The sequence below is a fragment of the Mesoplodon bidens genome (assembly GCF_964165515.1).
Source record: "Mesoplodon bidens genome assembly, chromosome: 3".
Lineage (NCBI taxonomy): Eukaryota > Metazoa > Chordata > Mammalia > Artiodactyla > Ziphiidae > Mesoplodon > Mesoplodon bidens.
The window spans coordinates 18,274,238-18,299,158 of NC_138178.1; the positions used below are offsets into that span (position 1 = coordinate 18,274,238).

A 24,921-nucleotide genomic window follows, 5' to 3' on the forward strand; every position below is an offset into this window, starting at 1 on the left:
ACTTACACATGTTAAACACTTCGGCTGGCAGACCAGGCTTCTTTGATACCCATTTCAAGGGTGTAAGGAGGCTTGAGCATTTTTATCTCAGCATCTAGCCTACAATATCAGGAAGTCATCTTAACCCTCTTGGGTCACTATATTCTCAACTGTAAAGTGGGCTAATAATATATATTTTACAAGATCATCTGTAACAAATTAATCACATGCATTATATGTTGAAAGACAAAATTATGACACAAAAGAATGTACACAGTATGACTCCATTTATAAAAAGTTCAAAACACAATTAACCAATATTGTTTAAGGCTGTATATATAAGCAATTATGCTGTTCTTTAAAAAACAAGAGAATATGTAGTAGTTACCTCCAAGGGAAAGGAGCAGGCTTGTGAACTGAGAGGGGCAGCTGGTGGGGGAAGATTGGTAGATGCCAGCAGTGTTCTGGTTCTTAACCTGTGTGGTGATAATGCAGGTGTCTGCCTTATAATTTGCTCAACTCTACATGTATATCTTACTTACATATGTATTATATTTCATACACCTCAAAAAATGCTTTGGAAAAGATCAAACACTAATATATGGTGGTGAACAATTTGTAGGGAGGGCTTTTTTCCAGTTTCAAAATATTAAAGATTTATAGCCTCTAAAATTTCTACCTAAAATATCTGAGTATCAGATGTCAACCTTATATTCTAGGGCAAAATAATAGGGAAAAGGAGGGAATCTGGCTTTAGAACAATTAGGAACTTTACATAATAAATAAAATCATAATAAAATGCTACTTTTTTCACAATAAAATTTAAAATGATATTCCATTCCTTTATTTTTCATAATAAAATTTAAAATGATATTCCACTCCTCAGTTTACTGTTTCTGTAGATACTTTTTATTTCAGGGGAGGAGGAGAAAACTCATTTTCAGGTAAAGAGTAACTGAACCATCTTAGATGGATCAAACAATAAACATCTTAGAAATATCAGTAACTGAAGGGGCACTTTCAAAGGACGTCAGCTATCTCAAAACCATTTATAAACCAGCAATTAACTATACATTCTGTAGAAGAATAAGAACACATTTAATGACTCTATTTTCTTTACCTTAGGCTCATTTTCTCTTCTCTTGTAATCTTCTATGACCAACTCCTCCTCTCCTCTCTCTGCTCATTATTTTAGTTAAAACAGCATTAAAAGTACCTGAGTATGTGCCTAGCCCAACCTCATTAACACACAAACCCTTTCTCAGTTTTTACTGATTCCCACCAAAAACAATTCATGATGTTCCACACAAAAAATTTAAGAGACTAATTCAAAAATAAGCTCTTCAAAGGCAGACTCCATAACAATTATCATCTAGATACGATGGAAAGTACAGGAAATTAGATGTTAGACATCTTGTATGCAAGTCTGTGCTCTGTGAATGACTACCTGCATAACCCGGGGCAAGTCCCTTCACCTCTGAGTATCAGTTTCCTCATCTATTATATCTGCCCCACTGATCTTATAGGCTTGTTTTTATATTAAAAATATAAAAGATCTTTGAAAACTCTGAAGCCTTCTAGAAATGTTACCATCATTTTCTGTATCTGTAGTGCCTAGAACATAGGTACCCTAACAAATGTTTCTTACTGACAACTGCAATTGTAATGAATTCAAAGAACTTCACTGTTCTTGCATCAACATTCAGTTTAATATTGACAATTAGGTTAGGCATTGAGAACAAGCTGAATCAGTCTTATGAAATCCAAGCTTTTCTAGAGAATACACGCCTCGCACAGTGAGGGCAGCCATGCTTCAGCCCCAGGACACTGCTGGAGAGGGCGGCACAGCGCGGGAGGACTCAGAACCTCCATGCGCATTCTGGTAATAATACCTTCACATCTCACCTTCCCTTTGTGGGGAAAGAATCTCTGGTTCCTACAGTGTCCACCCAGTCCACAAGGCCTCCTTCAGGGCCCTGGGGCACTGCCATGGCACTTAGACCCAGAGACCAGGCCTCGACCCTATGCCCTTTCTTCGCCCTGGAATGTGGTGTGTGTGGTGGTCCCTGTGGTGGAAGACGGAGGCGGGTCAGGAGTCTGCCAGGGCACAGGCCGTCCTCAGGCCCTCCCAGCCGTGGCCCCGGGCAAACACTGGGCAGAGTTGATGAGGCTGCCACCCACCACTCTGCTCCAGCTACCTGTGGCTGAGGGTTCCTAGAGACCCCTTTAACCTCCCCAATACTAAGAAACTACAGTATTGTAATACTGTGGTTTTTTTCTTTGGTGCCAGAGTAAATATCCTGGGTGCTGGAGGTTGCACTGTGTTTTTTACATATATAATGTATATATATAATAATATTATTAATAATGTTATAATAATATACATACATTATACATATCATGTACAGTGTGTGTATGTGTGTGTGCATATATATATATATATACATATATATGTATTTTTTTAAAAAAAGATTGCTGTCATGTAGGAATGCAGGACAGCAGGTTTCAGACTGTCCTAGGGAAACCACAAATTTATATTTTCATATAAAACCCCCAATTCACAAATGTAGAAAACCCAAATAAGAAATGTTTCCATCTCATAGCCACTGAATTTGCTGTCTGCTCTCTGCTTGGAACGCTTCCCCCCAGGTTTCTGTGTGACCTGCTCCCTCCCTCTGTTCCAGCCTCTGCTCAAGTATCGCCATCCTCGCCATCCTCGCCATCCTCGAGGAGGCCTTCCTTGACCACCATCTAGGGGGCCGCGCGCACACGCACTCCAACCACGCTCATGCCCTCGCTTTGCTTTACTTCCCCCCACGGGATGTAACCTGTTATTGGAAGCGCTGGCATCAGGTTTTGTGCTTTACACATGTTTAATATCTATTTCCTTTAGCAGAATGAAGGGAAAGTAGTCTGTTTCGTTCACAAATGTACTCCCAGAGCCTAAAGTAGTGCCTGACATACACTAAGTGCTCAGTAGAGTATTTGTTGAGCAAAAGGTTATCAAAGATTGTTGACTGTCACATACAGGCAATGAACTCGGAAATGGGAACAATAATATATACGAAAATAGTCACACTGGCCTGTTCTTCCACTTAGGAAAGCTTAAACCTGGTGTCACTTTTCAACAAGCTTATGAACCTAGCATGCTGACCAGTGCAGGCGTCCATGCCCCTGGAAGGATACGAGAAGCGGTCGTTCCATGTTGCTCTCTCCACGTACTCCAACATGACCACAGCTTTGATTGTCGTGAGGAGTTTGTTCCAGGTTTCATCAAAATCCACTACTCTTGGTTTCAAAGACATTGTGCAAGTTTAGTGTTGAAATCTGTTAATTAAAAACAACGGTAACGTTAGCATGAATTCTACAAGGTCAGGTACTTGTTTCTAAAGCACCACATAACTAGACAGCATGCTGCACGGAAGGGGTGAGACCAGAACCTGGCACGTGGTGAGAACAATAAACACTGGCTGCCATCTTTTCATGACTGTCCAGACAAGGAATTCCACAGAATATGTGCATTCACTGCAAACTCTAGGAAATAAAAAGCTTTTAGCACAAATTATTTATAACCCAGGGTGGTCCAAAGATTGAGAAGCCTCATTTAATTTGCTGAGAGAAAGAAGCTGGGACCTAATGAGCCAAAAAGTTAACTTCCATCATGAGAAATGCACAAGAGATACTCAATAAAAAGGTTTTGGCCCCAAATCCTTGTGGTTTGCACTCCTTAAACTGGAGACTGAGGTCATATATGAGAAAACACAAGACAATTAAAGGGTTTATTTTCCTGGAGCATCAGTTTAACTAGACTCCAAATCCTTTTCAATATCACACCAGAAGAAGAGAATTAAACAGAGAAACCTCTTAAAGTTAAATTTAATTGCACAAGGGAGCACTTTTCCGGCACATGCCTTCACATCCTCCCCAAAGTTTTCCCTCGTTACTAGGACTGTGAAGCACCAAGCTAGTCTGTAGCCAGGGCCAAACAAGGAGGAAACATTCTTCCTCCTGTGTCCCGCTGTGGTAAAAAAAAAGGAGGTAGGGAGACAGTGGGGAGAAGGGGAAAATGCATAGAGAGAAAGGAAAAAAGAGACAAGGGGAGGAGACCAGCTGCACGGTCCCGGCCCACAAACTGGAGGTGGCCCTGGGCCCTTCTTACGTTTCTGTCCTGTGAAGAAAAGAACTCAAGAGGAGTCCAAGGAAGAGAAGAAAAAGAATCAGAGAAGCCAAACAAAAACCCAAAAGAGGGTGTGCCACACTAAATCAACCCTCTTTCTTCAACATACCAGGGACTCCACCTACAAGCCTTAAACTTCCTCTAACTACCGAGAATGGATTAGCAGTAGTTCCTCTGTGTGTGTGTGTGTGTGTGTGTGTGTGTGTGTGTGTGTGTGTGTGTGTGTGTGTGTGTGTGTGTGTGTGTGTGTGTGTGTGTGTGTGTGTGTGTGTGTGTGTGTGTGTGTGTGTGTGTGTGTGTGTGTGTGTGTGTGTGTGTGTGTGTGTGTGTGTGTGTGTGTGTGTGTGTGTGTGTGTGTGTGTACTGGGGGAAGGGGGAAACCTAAAGCTCTAGCTCTAAATCAGAAAATTAACCTTAACTCCGTCTCACCCTTATTCACACATCCTATCTAACTGTGTTACTCAATATTTCTTAAATCCATCCATTCCTGTGCAACTTTATGAATGCTCTGAGATCAGGCCCTCAGCAGTTCCAGTTTGTATTAATCTTTATCAAAGAAATACTAACAACTGTTAATATTTACACAGTACTTACTATAAGCCAAACACAAACCTAAGTGCTTTATACAAATTCACTTAATCCTCCCAACAAACTGATTAGGTAGGGCCCAATGTTCTCCCCATTTTCTAGATAAGAAAACTGATCACAGAGTGATTAAGAAACTTGCTTAAGGTCATGGAGCTATTCAGACCCATGCTGTAACCCCTGCCCTCAACTGCGATATACAACTATACTGCCTTACTAACATCCTTAGTGAATACTTAGATACATGCCAGGCGTTGTACTAGGCTGAGGATACAGTGGTCAATAAACAAAGTTCTTGACCTTCAAGAAGGTTAGACTCTTGGATCTGGCACTCAGAAACAAAAATAACCTATGTAAACCACAGAGCGGACCATGTCACTCTGGTACTGAAAGCTGTTTGTGATTGTCCACTATCGACAGCATCCGGTTTAAGCTCATTGGCAACATGGCCCACCAAGCTTCCATCGTTTGACCTTGGACTAAAGCACCTCTCCACCTTGCTCTTCTCATGGGACTCCCTTCCTTGACATCATAATCTGGTAACTTCTCTGCTTAGAGGTCACTGAACACAACAGGCTGATTCACACACCCTGCCTTTTATCCTCATTGTTTTCTGTACCTAAAATTCGTCTCTTCTCCTTGCCTCCCCCTTTCCACCCGTTCCCCTAACTCCTACTGATAGTTCAGCCTTGGCCCAGAATATCTGCTTTCAAGAAATTTTCTGGGCCCACTTAAGCTAGGTAAGGTGCCCTCTTATGCATTACTTGAGAACTCTATGTTTAACCTCTATTAGAGGATTAAACCATGCTCAACTGTGATTATCTGAGTGTTTCTTCAAGGTAGGGACTATTTTGTAACTGTCTATCAAAAAGCTGTCACTGTCTGCTTCACATTCGTTTCCTCCCCTTATAAAAATGGAATCATACTACACACCCTGCTTATAAATTATTTTAATGGTTGCACAGATTACCTTTTAGCTTTATTGAAGTTTTAGCAGAATCAGACTGGCATTGACTTCTCTGCTGAGACCAACAGATTTCTGATAGAATGGGTTTATGTGCAGTGATAATCCATTCTTAGATGGGTGGAAAATGTGGACACCAAGGTGAGAGAAGCCTTCATTTTATTTCAATTGTTTAAATGATCATTTACTCATGGAGAATTTATGTAAGGATGTGAAAGAGGGCAAAGAAAGAAACAAGACCACGACCACCACACTGTTCTTCTCCACTTCCCAAACTGTCAGACAACTCACAAGAATACATATGAGTCTCGTTTTCATTCCTGTGCCACATCATGTCCTACACCTGGTGTCCTGTCAGGACCACTTCCATCCCCAGTCAGTGAGACTATGTCCTACTGAGCACCTGCAAAGTTCAAATCTCACATTACTACAGTTTCCTCTAGCTTTCTTCTGGGTCCATTCATGCAATGTTAGGGTTTTTAACACTTTGGCACACAGGTACTGTGCCTATGGCCCCTAAAAATAAATCACAGGCTCCAAATAAAAAAAAAATTGAAAAATAAAAATTCAGGTTTACTTATGTTTCCAGATAACATTATGACAATATTTTATGACAACAACATTTACAAAATTTTCATTACATTTGAAAATGACTCCTAGATTAGATTTTCTCACTTAGAGCACCATTTCTAAGTATGCATGGCTGTCAATAATAGTAAGTTAAATAATCACAAAAGTGATTTATATAAACATAGTTACCATATGACCCAGCAATTCCACTCCTATGCAAGAGAAAACATGTCCACACAAAAACCTGGACATGGGGCTTCCCTGGTGGCGCAGTGGTTGAGAGTCCGCCTGCCGATGCAGGGGACACGGGTTCGTGCCTCGGTCCGGGAAGATCCCACATGCCATGGAGCGGCTGGTCCCGTGAGCCATGGCCGCTGAGCCTGCGCGTCCGGAGCCTGTGCTCCGCAATGGGAGAGGCCACAACAGTGAGAGGCCCGCGTACCACCAAAAAAAAAAAAAAAAAAAAAAAAAAACCTGGACGCAAATGTTCAGAGCAGCATTATTCATAAAGGCCAAAAAAGTTGAAATAACTCAAATGTCTATCGAGCAATAAATGGATAAATAAAATGCAGTACATCCATACAACAGATTATTATTCTGTAATACAAGAGAATGGAGTACTGATAGATGCTACAATACAGATGAACCTTGAAAACACACTATGTGAATAGAGTTGGTCACAAAAGACCACGTATTTTAGGATTCCACTTACGTATATGAAATAACCAGAATAGGCAAATCCACAGACACAGGAAGTATTTTAGTGGTTGCACAGGGCTAGAGGACTTGGAGAAAAATGGGAAGTGACTGCTAATTAGGTGATGAAAATGTTCTAGTATTGATTGTCATCATGTCTGTACAACCCTGTGAATGCGCTAAAAACCACTGAATTGTACAGTTCAAGAGTACACTGAAATGGTATGTGAAGCATAACTCAATAAAGCTGTTAGACATTTAAGGTGAAATAACCGTATCAAAAACTTTGGAGCAATTTAACGTGGAGGGGAGGGAGAAAAAGTATATTTACATGGTTGCAAATTCTGAAATCTCAGTCTCCCTCTCACTCCCATGCTCTAGTCACCAGCTCCCATCACCAGAGGCATATATTATATGTGTCTGGGGGTATTATATACATATATATTGTTATTCCCCCCTTTTACATAAATGAATATAGAGATGGTCTTTTTCTACTTGTTTTACATAAATGGCATTACACTGCTTACTTAACAATATATTCACTTAACAGTATATTTGGGAAAGTATTCCATTTTAATACACAAGGGTTTCTTTAATCTTAATAGCATTTCATTGTTTGGCTGTATCTGGATTCATTCTACTAAGTTTGATATGATACGTGATGAGTCCTCCAAAATTGAAGTGCGTAGTTTAATATCAGTAATTTTAAGTTAAATAGTTTTTTTTATGAATTAGTAAGCTCTTTTTACATTGACATTAACAAGGTTTTCTTCTAAAGATACTAATAACACAATTTAAGTTACAACTGCTATATTAGTTGATAAGAGAAGAAAATTACACTATTATCATTTTTTTTTTTTTTTTTTTGAGGTATGCGGGCCTCTCACTGTTGTGGCCTCTCCCGTTGCGGAGCACAGGCTCCGGACGCGCAGGCTCAGCGGCCATGGCTCACGGGCCCAGCCGCTCCGCGGCATGTGGGATCCTCCCAGACCGGGGCACGAACCCGTGTCCCCTGCATCGGCAGGCGGACTCTCAACCACTGCGCCACCAGGGAAGCCCTACACTATTATCATTATCTTTAACTACTGTTTACTAAATACCTTCTGAATTCCTCCTATGCTATACATATTATATATATAAGCATTACTAACCATCAACCTGCAAGTCAGCAAAATCCAGACTGCAGGAAACTACTGGATAATCAGATTTCTTCAATAAACTATGCACACACATAAGAGGAAAAGAGAAAAGAAAATGAAAGTGGGAGAGAGATATATGTGGAATGGAAACTGAACTAAAATAGACTAAAAAGGCACATTCATCTACCACAGTGTTACTGATCTTATTTGGATCTAGATTTAAGCTCTTTTTAAAAATTATATTTATGATAACCCTGGAAATTTATAAACTGATGGGATATTTGATGACTTTAAAAAATAATTTTTATAACAATAATTATGAGAGCTTTAAAACTGAGAGTCCTTATCTGTCAGAGACACATGCCAAAATATTTATGGATGTAATAAATGATGTCTGAGATCTGCTTCAAAATTAAACAGCTTGGGGCTTCCCTGGTGGCACAGTGGTTGGGAGTCCGCCTGCTGATGCAGGGGATTCTGGTTCGTGCCCCGGTCCGGGAGGATCCCACGTGCCGTGGAGCGGCTGGGCCCGTAAGCCATGGCCGTTGAGCCTGCGCATCCGGAGCCTGTGCTCCGCAACGGGAGAGGCCACAACAGTGAGAGGCCCGCGTACCGCAAAAAAAAAAAAAAAAAATTAAACAGCTTGTTTATGAGTTGATAATTGTTGAGAATGAGTGATAAGTACATGAGGGATTATTATAATATGCATTTTCTGTATATGTTTGCAATTTTCCAAAGTAAAAGGGTAAAAAAAAATCTTCACCATCATCATCATTAACAGTTCCATAAATATGGGGGGGAGGGGGAAGCACATAAAAGAAATCAGAAAGCTTAAAAAAAAGTAGTATTAATCCAAAAGGTCTAACATTCAATTAATATGCATTCTAGAAAATTAGAATGAGAGGTAATTATCAAAGAAAAAATATCCCAGAACTAATGAACATTAGTTTTCCAACTTAAAAGGGCATACCGAATACCCAGAATATTTGATTTTAAAAATAAATAACAAGGCACCTATTTTTGACACATTAAAACACTGGGGGTAAAGAAAAGATTCCGTAAGTTTTCAGAAAAGAAAAAATGACTATATAAATTATAAAGTCTTTAGATTTACAAGAGCAACACTGGAAGCTGGAAGGTAATATAAAGCAATGCTTTCAAAATTCTCAGGGAAAATGACTAACCACCTAGAATTCTCTATCAAGAGTGGTATCAAATAATCTACTTCCCATGAAGTCATTTTACTCAGGAATCTATTGGAAGATATCCTCTATCAGGAGGAAATGGAACAAACCAAGAAAGACTTGGGATCCCACAAACAGAGGGAGCTAACACAGGAGAGAGGAACAGGAATTTTTCAGAACAGCAGCTTTACAGATTTTGAAAACAACCTGTCTACAAAGACACAGAACAAAGGGCTCCAGGATGGTTCTCTCCAAGAGAAAAAAAGGGTGGAGATACTCCCAAACTCATTTTACAAGGCCAGCATTATCAAGACTACCAAAATCAGACAAGGACACCACAAGAGAAGAAAATTACAGGCTAATATTCCTGATGAACACAGATGCAAAAATCTTCAAAAAAATTTAGCAAGCCAAATTCAATGATACACTAAAAGGATCATATACCATGATCAACTGGGATTTATTCAAAAAGAATATGATATCCAGGAATAAATTTAACCAAGGAGGTGAAAGACCTGTACACTGAAAACCATAAGACATTAATGGAAAAAAACGAAGACAATACAAATAAAAGATAAAAGGAAAGATACCTGTGCTCATGGATTGGAAGAACTATTTTTGTTGAAATGCCCATATTGCCTAAAACAATCTACAGATTCAGTGCAATCCCTATCAAAATTCAAATGGCATTTTTCACAGAAATAGAAAAAACAATGATAAAACTTGCATGGAACAAAACAAAAAACTGAACCCATAAGTACAGAGAACAGACTGATGAATGCCAGAGGGAGGGAGTCTGGGTGTGTGTGAAAGGGGAGAAAGAGGTCAAAAGGTATAAACTTCTAGTTATAAAATAAGTCATGGGGATGTAACGTACAACATGGTGACTACTGTTAATAATACCAAATTGCATACTTGAGCTTGTTAAAAGAGTAAATCTTAAAAGTTTTCATCACAAGAAAAAAAAATTTCTAACTATGTATGGTGACAGATATTAACTACATTTACTATAGGGATCATTTGTAATATATACAAATATCGAATCATTACGTTGTCCACCTGAAACTAATATAATGCTATATATCAACTATACCTCAATAAAAAATTTTTAAAAAGAAAGAAAAGCCACAGTGTAGGAGAATATATTTGTAAAATATGTATCTGATACAGGATGGATACACACACACACACACACACACACACACACAAAGGACTAGTACTTAGAACATATAAAGAACTCTCAAAGCTCAATCAAAAGAAAACATACAACTCAATTAATAAATGGCCAAAAGACCCAAATGGACAGTTCAGAAATACTGATAACAAGTAAGCACATAAAAAGATGCTCAACATCATTAGTCATTAGAGAAAGGCATATTAAAACTTCAACAAGATACCACTATACACTTATTAGAATGGCTCAAAAATTCTGACAGTATCAAATGCAGATGAGGACATGGAGCAACTGAAACTCTCATTTGCTGCAGGTGGGAATTTAAAATGGAATAACCACTTAGGCAGTTTCTATTAAAACTAAGCATACACTTCCCATGTGACCCAGCAATCCCATTCCTGGCTATTTATAGATGAGAAATGAAGACATACATTTACAGAAAAACCTAAACACAAACTTTTAGAGCACCTTTATTCATAACTACCAAAACCCAGAAACCCAAATGTGCCATCAACTAGTGAATGGAAAACAAAATGTGGTGCTTTCACACAATGGTGTACTATTCAGCATTAAAATGGAACAAATCACTAATATGTGGACAACAATGGATGATTCTCAAAAGCATTATGCCAAGTGAAAGAAGACAGACTCATTAGGCTACGTATTGTATGGCTGCTGAAAAAGGCAAAAATATAAGGACATACATCAGATCACTAGTTGTCAGAGACTCAGGATGGACTACAAAGGAGCAAATAGGAAACTTCTGGGGTGATAAAATATTCTATATCTTGATTGTGGTTGGTGGTTACGTGACCATATAAATTTGTCAAAATTTGAATAACTGTGTATCTTTTTAGGGTGAATTTTACTATGTGTAAGTTATACCTCAATAAACCTGACCCCTCAAACTCAACATGTCCATCCATTTCCAATATTTCACATCTTAATAAATATTATCATACATCTAGCTCCTTAAGGTAGAACTTTTATGAATCATTCTTGATTCCTCTCTTACTCTCTTCTTCAAATCAGTCAGTAAGTCTGTCAACCCTGTCTTCTAACCATTTCTTGAATCCAACCACTGCTTCCCATTCCCACTGACATGACCCTGATCCAAAACACCACCTCTCACCCAACTACTGCCTCCTGAATGAGCCACCTGTATCCTCTTTGGCCCCCTTGGTACATTCCAAATACTGTGGCCAATGCAAGCTTTCCAAAAGTGCAAGTCTGATAATATCATACCCTCTACTTACAAGTCTTCAAAGACTTGTAACTTACAATCCTTATTATCTATCAATTATCTTTTTTTTTTTTTTTGCGGTACGGGGGCCTCTCACTGTTGTGGCCTCTCCCGTTGCGGAGCACAGGCTCCGGACGCGCAGGCTCAGCGGCCATGGCTCACGGGCCCAGCCGCTCCGCGGCACGTGGGATCCTCCCAGACCGGGGCACGAACCCGTGTCCCCTGCATCGGCAGGCGGACTGTCAACCACGGCGCCACCAGGGAAGCCCAGAAATTTCGTTTTTAATATATTTAATAGAATCACAAAATACCTCTGCCATGTTTCCGGTTGACTGTAACAATTCCAGTATTGTAACAATGTTAATTTTCCTCATTTTGATCACTGTGCTCTGGTTATGTAAGCTGTTAACATTACAAAAAGCTGGGGGAGGGGCTTCCCCTGCCGATGCAGGCGACACGGGTTCGTGCCCCGGTCCGGGAGGATCCCACGTGCCGCGGAGCGGCTGGGCCCGTGAGCCATGGCCGCTGAGCCTGCGCGTCCGGAGCCTGTGCTCCGCAGCAGGAGAGACCACAACAGTGAGAGGCCCGCTTACCGCAAAAAAAAAAAAGCTGGGGGAAAAGTATACTTGGGCTCTCTGTACTATCTGTGCAACTTCTCTGTAAGCCTAAAATTACTCCAACATTTTAAAAAATTGGGGGGACTTCCCTGGTGGTCCAGGGGTTAAGACTCCACACTTCCACTGCAGGGGGCACGGATTCAAAAATTCCACATGCTGCACAGTGCAGCCAAAACTAACTAACTAAATAAATAAAATTTTAAGTATCCTGTACTTTTTTTCAACTGAAGTAAAACAAAGCTGAGAAATTCAAGGAATATCTATACAGGGTAAATCCAACATTTCACTATTTGAAAAGCAACCTACATTGGAACAGGACTTAAGTCATTGAGTTAATAGATATTTATTAAGTATTTACAATATTCAGACCTCTCTCTACCAGGTACTAGAGATGCTGCCTTCAAGAAGCATACAGATGATAAGAGAAACAAAAATGATGAACTATTAGCCTGATTGATGAAAAATTCCGACACATACACAATCAGGCTATAATCCAATGATTAAATAACAACAGTAACATCATTTACAATGTTAAAGTATATAAATGAAAATCCCTTGGATAACTAAAATCTTCAAATAGGACATTAACATCTATACATTCACAGAGTTTAAGTAGGCTTAATACGTTCACCACACGTTTCATAGTAATTAGTGTCTATTGCTTCAAAAAGAAATATTAAATTTTTTCTACCAAAGATTATATTTCTCCAACCTAGAAGCTAGCTGCTTACTTATCTCAGACAAAAAAGAAAAAAAAAGAAGGTAACAATAACAAAAATAACCACAAGAATCAAACTGAACAAAACAGTTCATAAATCAAGAACAATCTCAGAAAAAAAAGAGGTAGATCAATTTATATAAGAAGTTATCTGGCTAAAGAGAGCTAACTAAAAATCAAAATGCCAACCAATATAAAAAGTATTATAAATTCAGTAGAGAACACAATAAGTCTGGATTTTTTAATTCTTCCAAATAACAAAGCTTAAAGCAACTTACAGAATATTCCATCTCCCCTCCTCCAGGTCAATCAACAGGGTTTAACTGCACCCAAAAGTTGTTGCAGATGCTAATATCATGATCTTAACACTACTCATTGTCTCAAAATTTTTAAGAATCAAAGGAACTTCACTGTTCTAGTATCTCCAACAGGCCTTTCCAAATACACAGTAGTAACATAGTTTGAATCTATATACAGATCTTCTTCAACTTAAGATCAGGTTACATCCCACTAAACCCATCGGAAGTTAAAAATATCGTTAGGTTGAAATGCATTTAATATACCTAACCTACGAACATCATAGCTTAGCCTAGCCTACCTTAAACGTGCTCAGGACACTTACATGAGTCCACGGTTGGGCAAAATGATCTAACACAAAGCCTACTTTATAATAAAGTGTTGAATATCTCATGTAATTTTTTGACTACTGTACTGAAAGTGAAAAACAGAATGGTTGTATGGGCACAGAATGATTGTAAGTATATTGGTTGTTCACCCTCATAATTGCTAGGCTGACTGGGATCTGAGGCTCACTGCCCAGCATCACGAGATTATCATACTCCATATTGCTAGCCCAAGAAAAGATCAAAATTCAAAGTATGGTTTCTACTGAATGCATATCACTTTTGTACCATCATAAAGTTGAAAACTTGTAAGTCAAACCATCGCAAATGGGGGAAGGTCTGTATTCTTTAAGATAATAACACAAGGATTATGTTAACATCTGCAATGCAATAGAAACATTACTGTTAAGATTCAAACCCAGGCAGAGAGCCAGATCACTCTGAACAGATAGTGTGATTATTAACTGGTTACTGAGAGAGAATTCAGTCATACATCTCAAGTATCAATAACTTGTTATGTCTCATGATAACATTCCAAATTTCTGCTCGTTTTACTAAGATTTAACATCAGCCAAACTTCTTCAAAATATTAACATTCAAGGGCTTGATCTTGTCATTAATTTACTTGAATTTAACTGACAGTACATATATGAAAACGCTGCTTTCAATCATAATCAAACATTATTTTAGCATATAAAGAAAACAGGCAGATAAGGTGAAACACACACACACACACACACACACACAAACGGTGCAAACTTCTGTAAAAAGCCTCACAAAAATAACAGCTCTTTAAACAACTCCACATTTGCAGGTCCCAAACTCAAAGAAGGCAGGGACCAAATCAGAAAATGTTGGGCCTCCCTGGTGGCGCAGTGGTTGAGAGTCCGCCTGCCGATGCAGGGGATACGGGTTCGTGCCCCGGTCTGGGGGGATCCCATATGCCGCGGAGCGGCTGGGCCCGTGAGCCATGGCCGCTGAGCCTGCGCGTCCGGGGCCTGTGCTCCGCAACGGGAGAGGCCACAACAGTGAGAGGCCCGCGTACCGCAAAAAAAAAAAAAAAAAAAAAAAAAAAGAAAATGTTGCAGTGCCCCCGGACTGTCTCCTCTTCTTTCTACATTCTTTCTTTAGGTGGTCTCATACTGCTTCATAACTTTTAAATACTATTTAATACTCTTAAACATACAAGGTGTCAAAGCAAGGAAAGTATACTGCCGCTTTTGCCGAGTGGGGAGAAGAATCTACACACATTTGTCTACGTGTGCACAAAATATACCTTTGGAAAGATGAGTAAGAAACCACTAACATATCTGGCCTTGATAAAAACTGCAGGGACAAGAAATAGAGGAGATTTTCATTCTATATCCCATCAAACATTTCAAATTCTGAATCAGGTGAATGTAGTTTCTATCCAAACATAATTATAATAAACCAACAGATAAAGGCGGATGACTCCCCATCTCTTTCTCTCACTAGAATTTAAATCTGACGAAGGCAGAGATTTTTTTCTATTTTTTCACTACTATACATCCCCACCGCCTAGTCCACAGCTAGTACTTGAAAAATATTTGCTGAATGAACAAAGGACTCCCTAACCTCTCCACTGAAGTCCAGACGTGTATATCCAACTGCCTGCTTCTCAACTCCACGTGAACATCTAACAGGTCCTATGTAATACGTCCCCTCCAACCCTATCCCCATATAACAACCTGCTTCCCTCACTTCTTCCCCATCTCAATACGTGGCATCACCATGCTCCAGGTGAAGCCCCAAACTCAGGAGCCACCCCTGTCCCAACCAACTGCATTCCCATCCAACCATGCCAAATCACTACTTTTAACTATAAAATATATCTCAACATCTTTTTTACTTGACTCCAGTCACTACTCAAATCTGCCACAGACTTCTCACTGGTATCCCTATTCTCCTCTTATCCAATCTCCTTCACAGTCAGATTGTAAACCAGACCATATCACTCCCAGCTTCACAAAAAGGGAATAGCTTTTCAATGTACTTTAAGAATAAAAGCCAAACAAACTCCTCTGGATAACAGACCTCACATGACCTGACCCCTGGCTACCACCTAACCTCTTCTCTCTCACGAGGGTCCCAGCCCACCTTCACTGAGTTTCTTTCAATTTGCCGAACCCAAGCTTGAAACCACCTCTAGGGACTTCCATTTACTGTTCCCTCAGACAGGAACACTCTTCCCTCAGACTTCCAAAGGCTAAATCCTTCCCACTTTTCAGATATCAGGTCAAAAGTCACCTCACACGGGTCTTTCCTGACCACAGCATCTGAAGCAGTCTGCCCCAGTCACTACCACAACTCCCTATTTTACTTCCTTTATAGCACTTATGATTCTCTGAAATTGCTTTTATTTCTTAATTACTTTCCGACTTTCCCTTACCTCCCAGAATTGAAGCTCCAGGAAAGCAGAAATTTCATGTGTCTTGTTTATGGTTGTATCCCTAATGCTTCCAGTAATGCTTGGCATACGAATCAGGTGCTTAATAAATATTGAACTGTTAGACAAGGCAAAACTGACTTTAAAGAAGGTCCACAGCATTTAATTTAGTGATAGACTGGTGATGATAAAAAACATGAATAAACTACCTTTCCACATAAAACATTGAAAAAATCACCAAAGGGTGGAGAGTGAAGTAAGAGTATTTCAGATGCATGTGAACACTCAAAGACATAGAAAAGGTATTTTTCACATACTTTGTGCATGCACACTACAGAGATGTTCCCCCAACTTATAAACAGCATCTGGGGCGGGGGGGATTAACTCAAAACACTGTGTACATCTGCTATTTCATCTCTGACTCTTTTGGAAGGGTCTTCCAAACACTATATTTGGGCAAAAGAGGCAAAATATAAACAATTTGTTCAACTGTCTGTCTTGGAAAGAACTGTGAGATTGTAAAAAGGAGGGAGCAGTCTTTTGAGTGTTTTTAAATGCCTATTACGTAGTCGGTAGTAAATGAGAACTAAGTGATTATTTCCCATACCTTACTATGAGTGTAGATTTGGGAACAGGTCTAGTTCAAAGATGCTTACACTGTAAAGTCAAACAGGCTGTAGCGAATGTTAATAGTTTTTATCTTACTATCAAAATTTTAACTTCCAAGGCACTGTCCTTCAACTGGTAATAGTAATCCCTGGGGAAAGGAGAGGATTTAACGATAACAACAGCTTGCAACTCGCAAATGTTTTATGTACATGCACGTATTTGCGGGGTGATGGGGAATGGTGCAGACTCCCTGGTGTGTAACTAAGTGCTCTTAAGAGAGTCTAAGGATCTAATTTCACCAAACCCTAAGTGGTGAGACAGGTCTAGCATGCACATAGGACACTACTCCCCAGAGCTATCAATCTTCGCTGTCTACGGAAACAAAAGTGAAAACACTCGTAGTAAGGATATAAGAGACTGATGCCGCCGCCCCCAGCAAGCACACAGAGCTCTGTGCCCGCGTGAGGACGTAAATAAGCAGAGAACACGCACTCGCACCTTCCCTCCTTAGGAGGAAAATGAGGCCGAGGGAGGGGCGGCCAAGAGCGGCTTGGGAGGCCCGGGATGCAGTCCGGGGGCGGCCGGGCTCCGGGGCTGGCGATCCTGGAGCCGGGGTCACCCACAGGACACCCGGTCCCCAGCCGCCCCTCCATCCCTCCCCTCCCCCTCCGTGCCCCCAACTCCTCTCCCCACCCCAGCCCCGCCACCCACTAACCGGGAAGGGAAGTTTCCCGGTGCTCTCAGCCGGCTCCGGGCCTTCAGCGGGTTACCTGCTGCAGAGGCGGGACGCGGGGCAGGGGCCAGGGGTGGGAGACAGCCCGAGGGCGCGCAGGACGAAGCCCGGCGAGGAGGGTGGGCGGCGGCGGCTGTCAGCTCTCTGTCCCTGCTCACCGCGCTGCCATTACTGCGCGCAGGCGCCTCCCCGCCGGCCGCCGCCACCGCCGAGAAGGGGGGGGGCCGGGCCGGGGCCGCGGCCGGGCGCTCACCTGCCGCTGCGGGAACACGGCCGAGCTCCTGGATGGGACGGCGCTGTGGGAAGCGGAGAGGGGAGAAGGGCGGGCGGGCTATGCGAGCTGTGAAACAACTGTCCTCCGATGCCCGGCTTTCCCGACACGCCCTCGGGGATCCTCTTCCGCGGCCTCCGACCCCCCTGCGCCGGCGATGGTAGAGTCCGCGTACGGCGAGTGCCGAGGGCCGCTCTTGTGCGATCGCGGAAGGCCGCGGGACCCGTTCTCCGAGCGACTGCGAGTGGCTCCAGGTGCCCACGAGCCCTCGCTGTTCGCTGAGCAGGGGACCGGGGACCCCCAAGTTAGGGACTGCTGATAACAGTGTGTCATAAAAGTGGTCTCAACACAAGGATTTATCCCTTGAGTTCTTTCAGGACTATGTGGATGTTCTGATACACCACCACCTCCTTGCCACCTACTTCTATGGGCTTTTCAAAAGATCAATATGTATTAGCAAAATTAGTTTCCTCGGACATATTCCTTTTGTAGTAGGTTTTTATCTGTAGCCATTCTGAGACACAAATGTGTATTTTCAGTAGAGGCCCGTCTCTTCACAGCCGTGACCCCAACTCTCCGCCTCTCCGCACCTGTCAGTCCAAGGGTTTCCTCGCATACAATTTCTAAGGGTGATGTTGACAAAAGGGCAGACGCGCCCATCACCTCCTAGTACACACAACACCGCACGGAACAAAAGCCTGGCTTTATTCCTTATCAGCCTTTCGTATCTACAAGATCTCAGAAGTCAGAGTCTAGTCTTCTTTGTGCGTTCTGAGCAAGCCTTTCCCTTCCAACACTCTTTTCTTCAAACTATTTGGACCAGTCCTTTAGGGCCCACTTAAAATCCCGATAAGTCCCACCGGTCTTTCTCCTCTTCTAATCTGCCTCTCGCTGCACTTGAAGTCCGCAGCCCTTCTTTTAAGAAAGTTATTATTATATGCTAAATTCAATTCCATTATATGACCTGTTTTCTCACATGTTCTTCTTCTAATTCAGCAATTCTAAGTGTGATCCCCAGACCTCTGGAAATCTCCAAGAGCTTTTTAGGGGTCCCAATGTTAAAAACAATCTTCGGGGCTTCCCTGGTGGCGCAGTGGTTGAGAGTCTGCCTGCCGATGCAGGGGACACGGCTTGGTGCCCCGGTCCGGAAGGATCCCACATGCCACGGAGCGGCTAGGCCCGTGAGCCATGGCCGCTGAGCCTGTGCGTCCGGAGCCTGTGCTCCGCAACGGGAGAGGCCACAACAGTGAGAGGCCCGCGTACCGCAAACAACAACAACAACAACAACAATCTTCGTTGTAAATGACATGTTCTTTGTCTTTTTTTCTGGGTTCACATAACACAGCTGACATCGCCTCAGCAGGAGTCAAGAGGATGGCACAGGGAATTCCCTGGCGGTCCCGTGGTTAGGACTCGACGCTTTCACTACCGTGGGCTTACGTTCGATTCCCGGTGGAGGAACTAAGATTCCCCCCAAGCCCGGTGGCTGGACGAGAAAAAAAAAAGAGGGTAGTACAAAACTATCCCGCTGGTCGTTGCATTGCTCCCATACTCTCCCAGTTTGTTTTTCTTTTTTAAATTTAGGAATATCCTGGATGAAGTAGTAAAAAATATGAGTTTTTTAAAGTTCAATTCTGAGTACACGTCCTTCTAACATTGTGAGGGAAAAAACGTGAAGCTCACACGCACTTTTGCTGTATACCAAAGTAACAATGGTCGTCTTGAAGAAAAACACTTGAGCGGCTGACTTGGGAGCTGAACTAGCTGTTTTTCATGGAGTGCCATTTTTCCTTGAAAGAGCAGTTGACAGAAAAACTAATGTTACTCTGACTTCGGCATTGACACATTTCTCCAAAATGAATAAAGTGAGCCTAACACTTCAAGCAAAACAACTGACAGTATTTGTTGCCAATGATAAAATGTAGCTTCCCAGTGAAATTTTGAAAATTTGTGTCAACACTGTCAATGGAAATAATCAATAAACAATCTATAATCAGAATAGAAAAGAGTTTTCTTCCAGCCAAACTGAGAACTATAGTCCGGGAGAAACAGCTTCCAGAAGCACCTGAATTGTGTTCCTCCAGGCTCAAAAATGGGGGAAGCTGATATGGGCAAAACCCACAAAGTTACCTAAGTTGTTTGTGAAGACTTAGGATTGGAGCTAGCAAAAAGTAAGGATGCTTGTTAGGTAAGACTTGGTTGGGGTCCAAAACGGTTGCAGAGTTCAAAGGGGAGACCTTGAGACCATAAGGTTGCAGCTGTCAGCTGCTAGAAGATATTGTTTTGAGAACTGCTGGTGGTGTCCTTGATTCAGAAAATTCAGGTTCTCAGTGCTACAATAATATGTCTGAAACCATACCCACAATGGCAACCTGGCTCCATTTTGAATGCCTGAACCACAGTTACTCCATTTTGATTTTTTTAATGCATTCTTTTCTTTAATGGTTAAAGCAGATGTACAATGTATGTTTCACTGGTCATAAGACAGGCTGTTCTTTTTTTTTTTAAGATTGAAATCTGAGTTTATTTTTTTAAAATATGCATGGCAAAAATATCATACAAGTAGAAATGACAAATTGTACATATACATTTCTTTTTTTCTTTTGAATTTTTGAATTTTATTTAATTTATTTTTTATTCATCAGGTTCTTATTAGTTATCCATTTTATACATATTAGTCTATACATGTCAATCCCATTCTCCCAAACCATCCCACCACCACCCCTTTCCCCCCTTGGTGTCATATGTTTGTTCTCTACATCTGTGTCTCTATTTCTGCCCTGCAAACCAGTTCATCTGTACCATTTTTTTGGTTCCACATATATGCGTTAATATACGATATTTGTTTTTCTTTCTGACTTACTTCACTCTGTATGACAGTCTATAGATCCATCCACGTCTCTACAAATGACCCAATTTTGTTCCTTTTTATGGCTGAGTAATATTCCATTGTATATATGTACCACATCTTCTCTATCCATTTGTCTGTTGATGGGCATTTAGGTTGCTTCTATGACCTGGCTATTGTAAATAGTGCTGCAATGAACATTGGGGTGCATGTGTCTTTTTGAATTATGGTTTTCTCTGGGTATATGCCCAGTAGTGGGATTGCTGGGTCATATGGTAATTCTATTTTTAGTTTTTTAAGGAACCTCCATCCTGTTCTCCATAGTGGCTGTATCAATTCACATTCCCACCAAGTGTACAGGAGGGTTCCCTTTTCTCCACACCCTCTCCAGCATTTGTTGTTTGTAGATTTTCTGATGATGCCCATTCTAACTGATGTGAGGTGATAACTCATTGTAGTTTTGATTTGCATTTCTCTAATAATTAGTGATGTTGAGCAACTTTTCATGTGCTTCTTGGCCATCTGTATGTCTTCTTTGGAGAAATGTCTATTTAGGTCCTCTGCCCATTTTTGGATTGTGTTGTTTGTTTTTTTAATATTGAGCTGCATGAGCTGTTTATATATTTTGGAGATTAATCCTTTGTCCGTTGACTCCTTTGCAAATATTTTCTCCCATTCTGAGGGTTGTCTTTTTGTCTTATTTATGGTTTCCTTTGCTGTGTAAAAGCTTTTAAGTTTCATTAGGTCCCATTTGTTTATTTTTGTTTTTATTTCCATTACTCTAGGAGGTAGATCAAAAAAGATCTTGCTGTGATTTATGTCAAAGAGTGTTCTTCCTGTGTTTTCCTCTAAGAGTTTTATAGTGTCCAGTCTTGCATTTAGGTCTCTAATCCATTTTGAGTTTATTTTTGTGTATGGTGTTAGGGAGCGTTCTAATTTCATCCTTTTACATGTAGCTGTCCAGTTTTTCCAGCACCACTTATTGAAGAGACTGTCTTTTCTCCATTGTATATCCTTGCCTCCTTTGTCATAGATTAGTTGCATGGGTTTATCTCTGAGCTTTCTATCCTGTTCCATTGATCTAGATTTCTGTTTTTGTGCCAGTACCATATTGTCTTGATTACTGTAGCTTCGCAGTATAGTCTGAAGTCAGGGAGTCTGATTCCTCCAGCTCCGTTTTTTTCCCTCAAGACTGCTTTGGCTATTTGGGGTGCTTTGTGTCACCATACAAATTTTAAGATTTTTTGTTCTAGTTCTGTAAAAAATGCCATTGGTAAATTGATAGGGATTGCATTGAATCTGTAGATTGCTTTGGGCAGTATAGTCATTTTCACAATATTGATTCTTCCAATCCAAGAACGTGGTATATCTTTCCATGTGTTTGTATCATCTTTAATTTCTTTCATGAGTGTCTTATACTTTTCTGCATACAGGTCTTTTGTCTCCCTAGGTAGGTTTATTCCTAGGTCTTTTATTCTTTTTCTTGCAATGGTAAATGGGATTGTTTCCTTAATTTCTGTTTCTGATCTTTCATTGTTAGTGTATAGGAATGCAAGAGATTTCTGTGCATTCATTTTGTATCCTGCAACTTTACCAAATTCAATGTTTAGCTCTAGTAGTTTTCTGGTGGCATCTTTAGGATTCTCTATATATAGTATCATGTCATCTGCAAACAGTAACAGTTTTACTTCTTCTTTTCTGATTTGGATTCCTTTTATTTCTTTTTCTTCTCTGATTGCTGTGTCTAGGACTTCCAAAACTATGTTGAATAATAATGGTGAGAGTGGACATCCTTCTCTTGTTCCTGATCTTAGAGGAAATGCTTTCAGTTTTTCACCAGTGAGAATGATGTTTGCTGTGGGTTTGTTGTATATGGCCTTTATTATGTTAAAGTAGGTTCCCTCTATGCCCACTTTCTGGAGAGTTTTTATCATAAATGGGTATTGAATTTTGTCAAAAGCTTTTTTGGCATCTATTGAGATGATCATATGGTTTTTCTTCTTCAATTAGTTAATATGGTGTATCACATTGATTGATTTGCATATATTGAAGAATCTTTGCATTCCTCGGATAAATTCCGCTTGATCATGGTGTATGAACCTTTTAATGTGCTGTTGGATTCTGTTTCCTAGTATTTTGTTGAGGCTTTTTGCATCTATATTCATCAGTGATATTGGTCTGTAATTTTGTTTTTTTGTAGTATCTTTGTCTGGTTTTGGTATCAGGGTGATGGTGGCCTCATAGAATGAGTTTGGGAGTGTTCCTTCCTCTGAAGTCTTTTGGGAGAGTTTGAGAAGGATGGGGGTTAGCTCTTCTCTAAATGTTTGATAGAATTCACCTGTTAAGCCATCTGGTCCTGGACTTTTGTTGGAAGATTTTTATCACAGTTTCAATTTCATTACTTGTGATTGGTCTGTTCATATTTTCTATTTCTTCCTGGTTCAGTCTTGGAAGTTTACACCTTTCTAAGAATTTTTTGATTTCTTCCAGGTAGTCTATTTTATTGGCATAGAGTTGCTTTTAGTAGTCTCTTAGGATGCTTTGTATTTCTGCAGTGTCTGTTGTAACTTCTCCTTTTTCATTTCTAATTTTATTGATTTGAGTCCTCTCCCTCTTTTTCTTGATGAGTCTGGCTAATGGTTTATCAATTTTGTTTCTCTTATCAAAGAACCAGCTTTTAGTTTTATTGATCTTTCCTATTGTTTTCTTTGTTTTTATTTCATTTATTTCTGCTCTGATCTTTATGATTTCTTTCCTTCTGCTAACTTTGGGTTTTGTTTGTTCTTCTTTCTCCAGTTCCTTTAGGTGTAAGGTTAGATTGTTTATTTGAGATGTTTGCTGTTTCTTGATGTAAGCTTGTATTGCTATAAACTTCCCTCTTAGAACTGCTTTTGCTGCATCCCATAAGTTTTGAATCGTCGTGCTTTCATTGTCGTTTGTCTCTAGGTATTTTTTTGATTTCTTCAGTGATCTCTTGGTTATTTAGTAACGTATTGTTTAGCCTCCATGTGTTTGTGTTTTTTACGTTTTTTTCCCTGTAATTGATTTCTAATCTCATAGCATTGTGGTCAGAAAAGATGCTTAATATGATTTCAATTTTCTTAAATTTCCTGAGGCTTGATTTGTGACCCAAGATGTGATCTATCCTGGAGAATGTTCCATGTGCACTTGAGAAGAAAGTGTAATCTTCTACTTTTGAATGGAATGTCCTATAAATATCAATTAAATCTATGTGGTCTATTGTGTCATTTAAAGCTTGTGTTTCCTTATTAATTTTCTGTTTGGATGATCTGCCCATTGGTGTAAGTGAGGTGTTAACGTCACCCACTATTATTGTGTTACTGTTGATTTCCTCTTTTAGAGCTGTTAGCAATTGCCTTATGTATTGAGGTGCTCCTATGTTCGGTGCATATATATTTATAATTGTTATATCTTCTTCTTGGATTGATTCCTTGATCATTATGTAGTGTCCTTCCTTGTCTCTTGTAACATTCTTTATTTTAAAATCTATTTTAAGGGCTTCCCTGATTGTGCAGTGGTAAAGAATACGCCTGCCAATGCAGGGGACACGGGTTTGAGCCCTGGTGTAGGAAGATCCCACATGCCGTGGAGCAACTAATCCCGTGCACCACAACTACTGAGCCTGCGCTCTAGAGCCTGTGAACCACAACTACTGAGCCCACGTGCCACAACTACTGAAGCCCGCACACCCAGAGCCCATGCTCTGCAACAAAAGAATCCACTGCAATGAGAAGCCTGTGCACTGCAATGAAGAGTAGCCCCCACTCGCTGCAACTAGAGAAAGCCCACGCCCAGCAACAAAGACCAAACACAGCCAAAAATAAATAAATAAATAATTTTTAAAAAATAAAAATAAAATAAAGTCTATTTTATCTGATATGAGTATTGCTACTCTAGTTTTCTTTTGATTTCCATTTGCATGGAATATCTTTTTCCATCCCCTCACTTTCAGTCTGTATGTGTCCCTAGGTCTGAAGTGGGTCTCTTGTAGACAGCATATATATGGGTCTTGTTTTTGTATCCATTCAGCCAGCCTGTGTCTTTTGGTTGGAACATTTAATCCGTTCATGTTTAAGGTAATTATCGATATGTATGTTCCTCTTACCATTTTCTTAATTGTTTTGGATTTGTTTTTGTAGGTCCTTTTCTTCTCTTGTTTTTCCCACTTAGAGAAGTTCCTTTAGCATTTGTTGTAGAGCTGGTTTAGTGGTGCTGAATTCTCTTAGCTTTTGCTTGTCTGTAAAGCTTTTGATTTCTCCATTGAATCTGAATGAGATCCTTGCTGGGTAGAGTAATCTTGGTTGTAGGTTTTTCCCTTTCATCACTTTAAGTATATCATGCCACTCCCTTCTGGCTTGTAGAT

At 40.5% G+C, this 24,921-nt stretch overlaps 1 protein-coding gene across 4 annotated transcripts in view; it reads right to left on the reverse strand.

The window, feature by feature from the left end:
* CUL2 (cullin 2) overlaps nucleotides 1-17,830 on the reverse strand; it is a 79,770-nt gene extending 61,940 nt beyond the window's left edge. For 2 of the 4 annotated variants that reach the window (XM_081228709.1, XM_081228706.1), the window contains exons 1-2: nucleotides 17,401-17,598; nucleotides 3,166-3,306 (exon numbers count right to left, since the gene is read on the reverse strand). In XM_081228709.1, the coding sequence (XP_081084835.1) occupies nucleotides 3,166-3,284 (119 nt within the window). In that variant the 5' untranslated portion in view covers nucleotides 3,285-3,306; nucleotides 17,401-17,598. Of the gene's footprint in view, nucleotides 1-3,165; nucleotides 3,307-17,400; nucleotides 17,599-17,671 lie in introns of those variants that run through there. The other 2 variants (XM_081228708.1, XM_081228707.1) reach the window with 2 other exon arrangements.
* Between the last annotated feature and the right edge of the window lie 7,091 nt (nucleotides 17,831-24,921).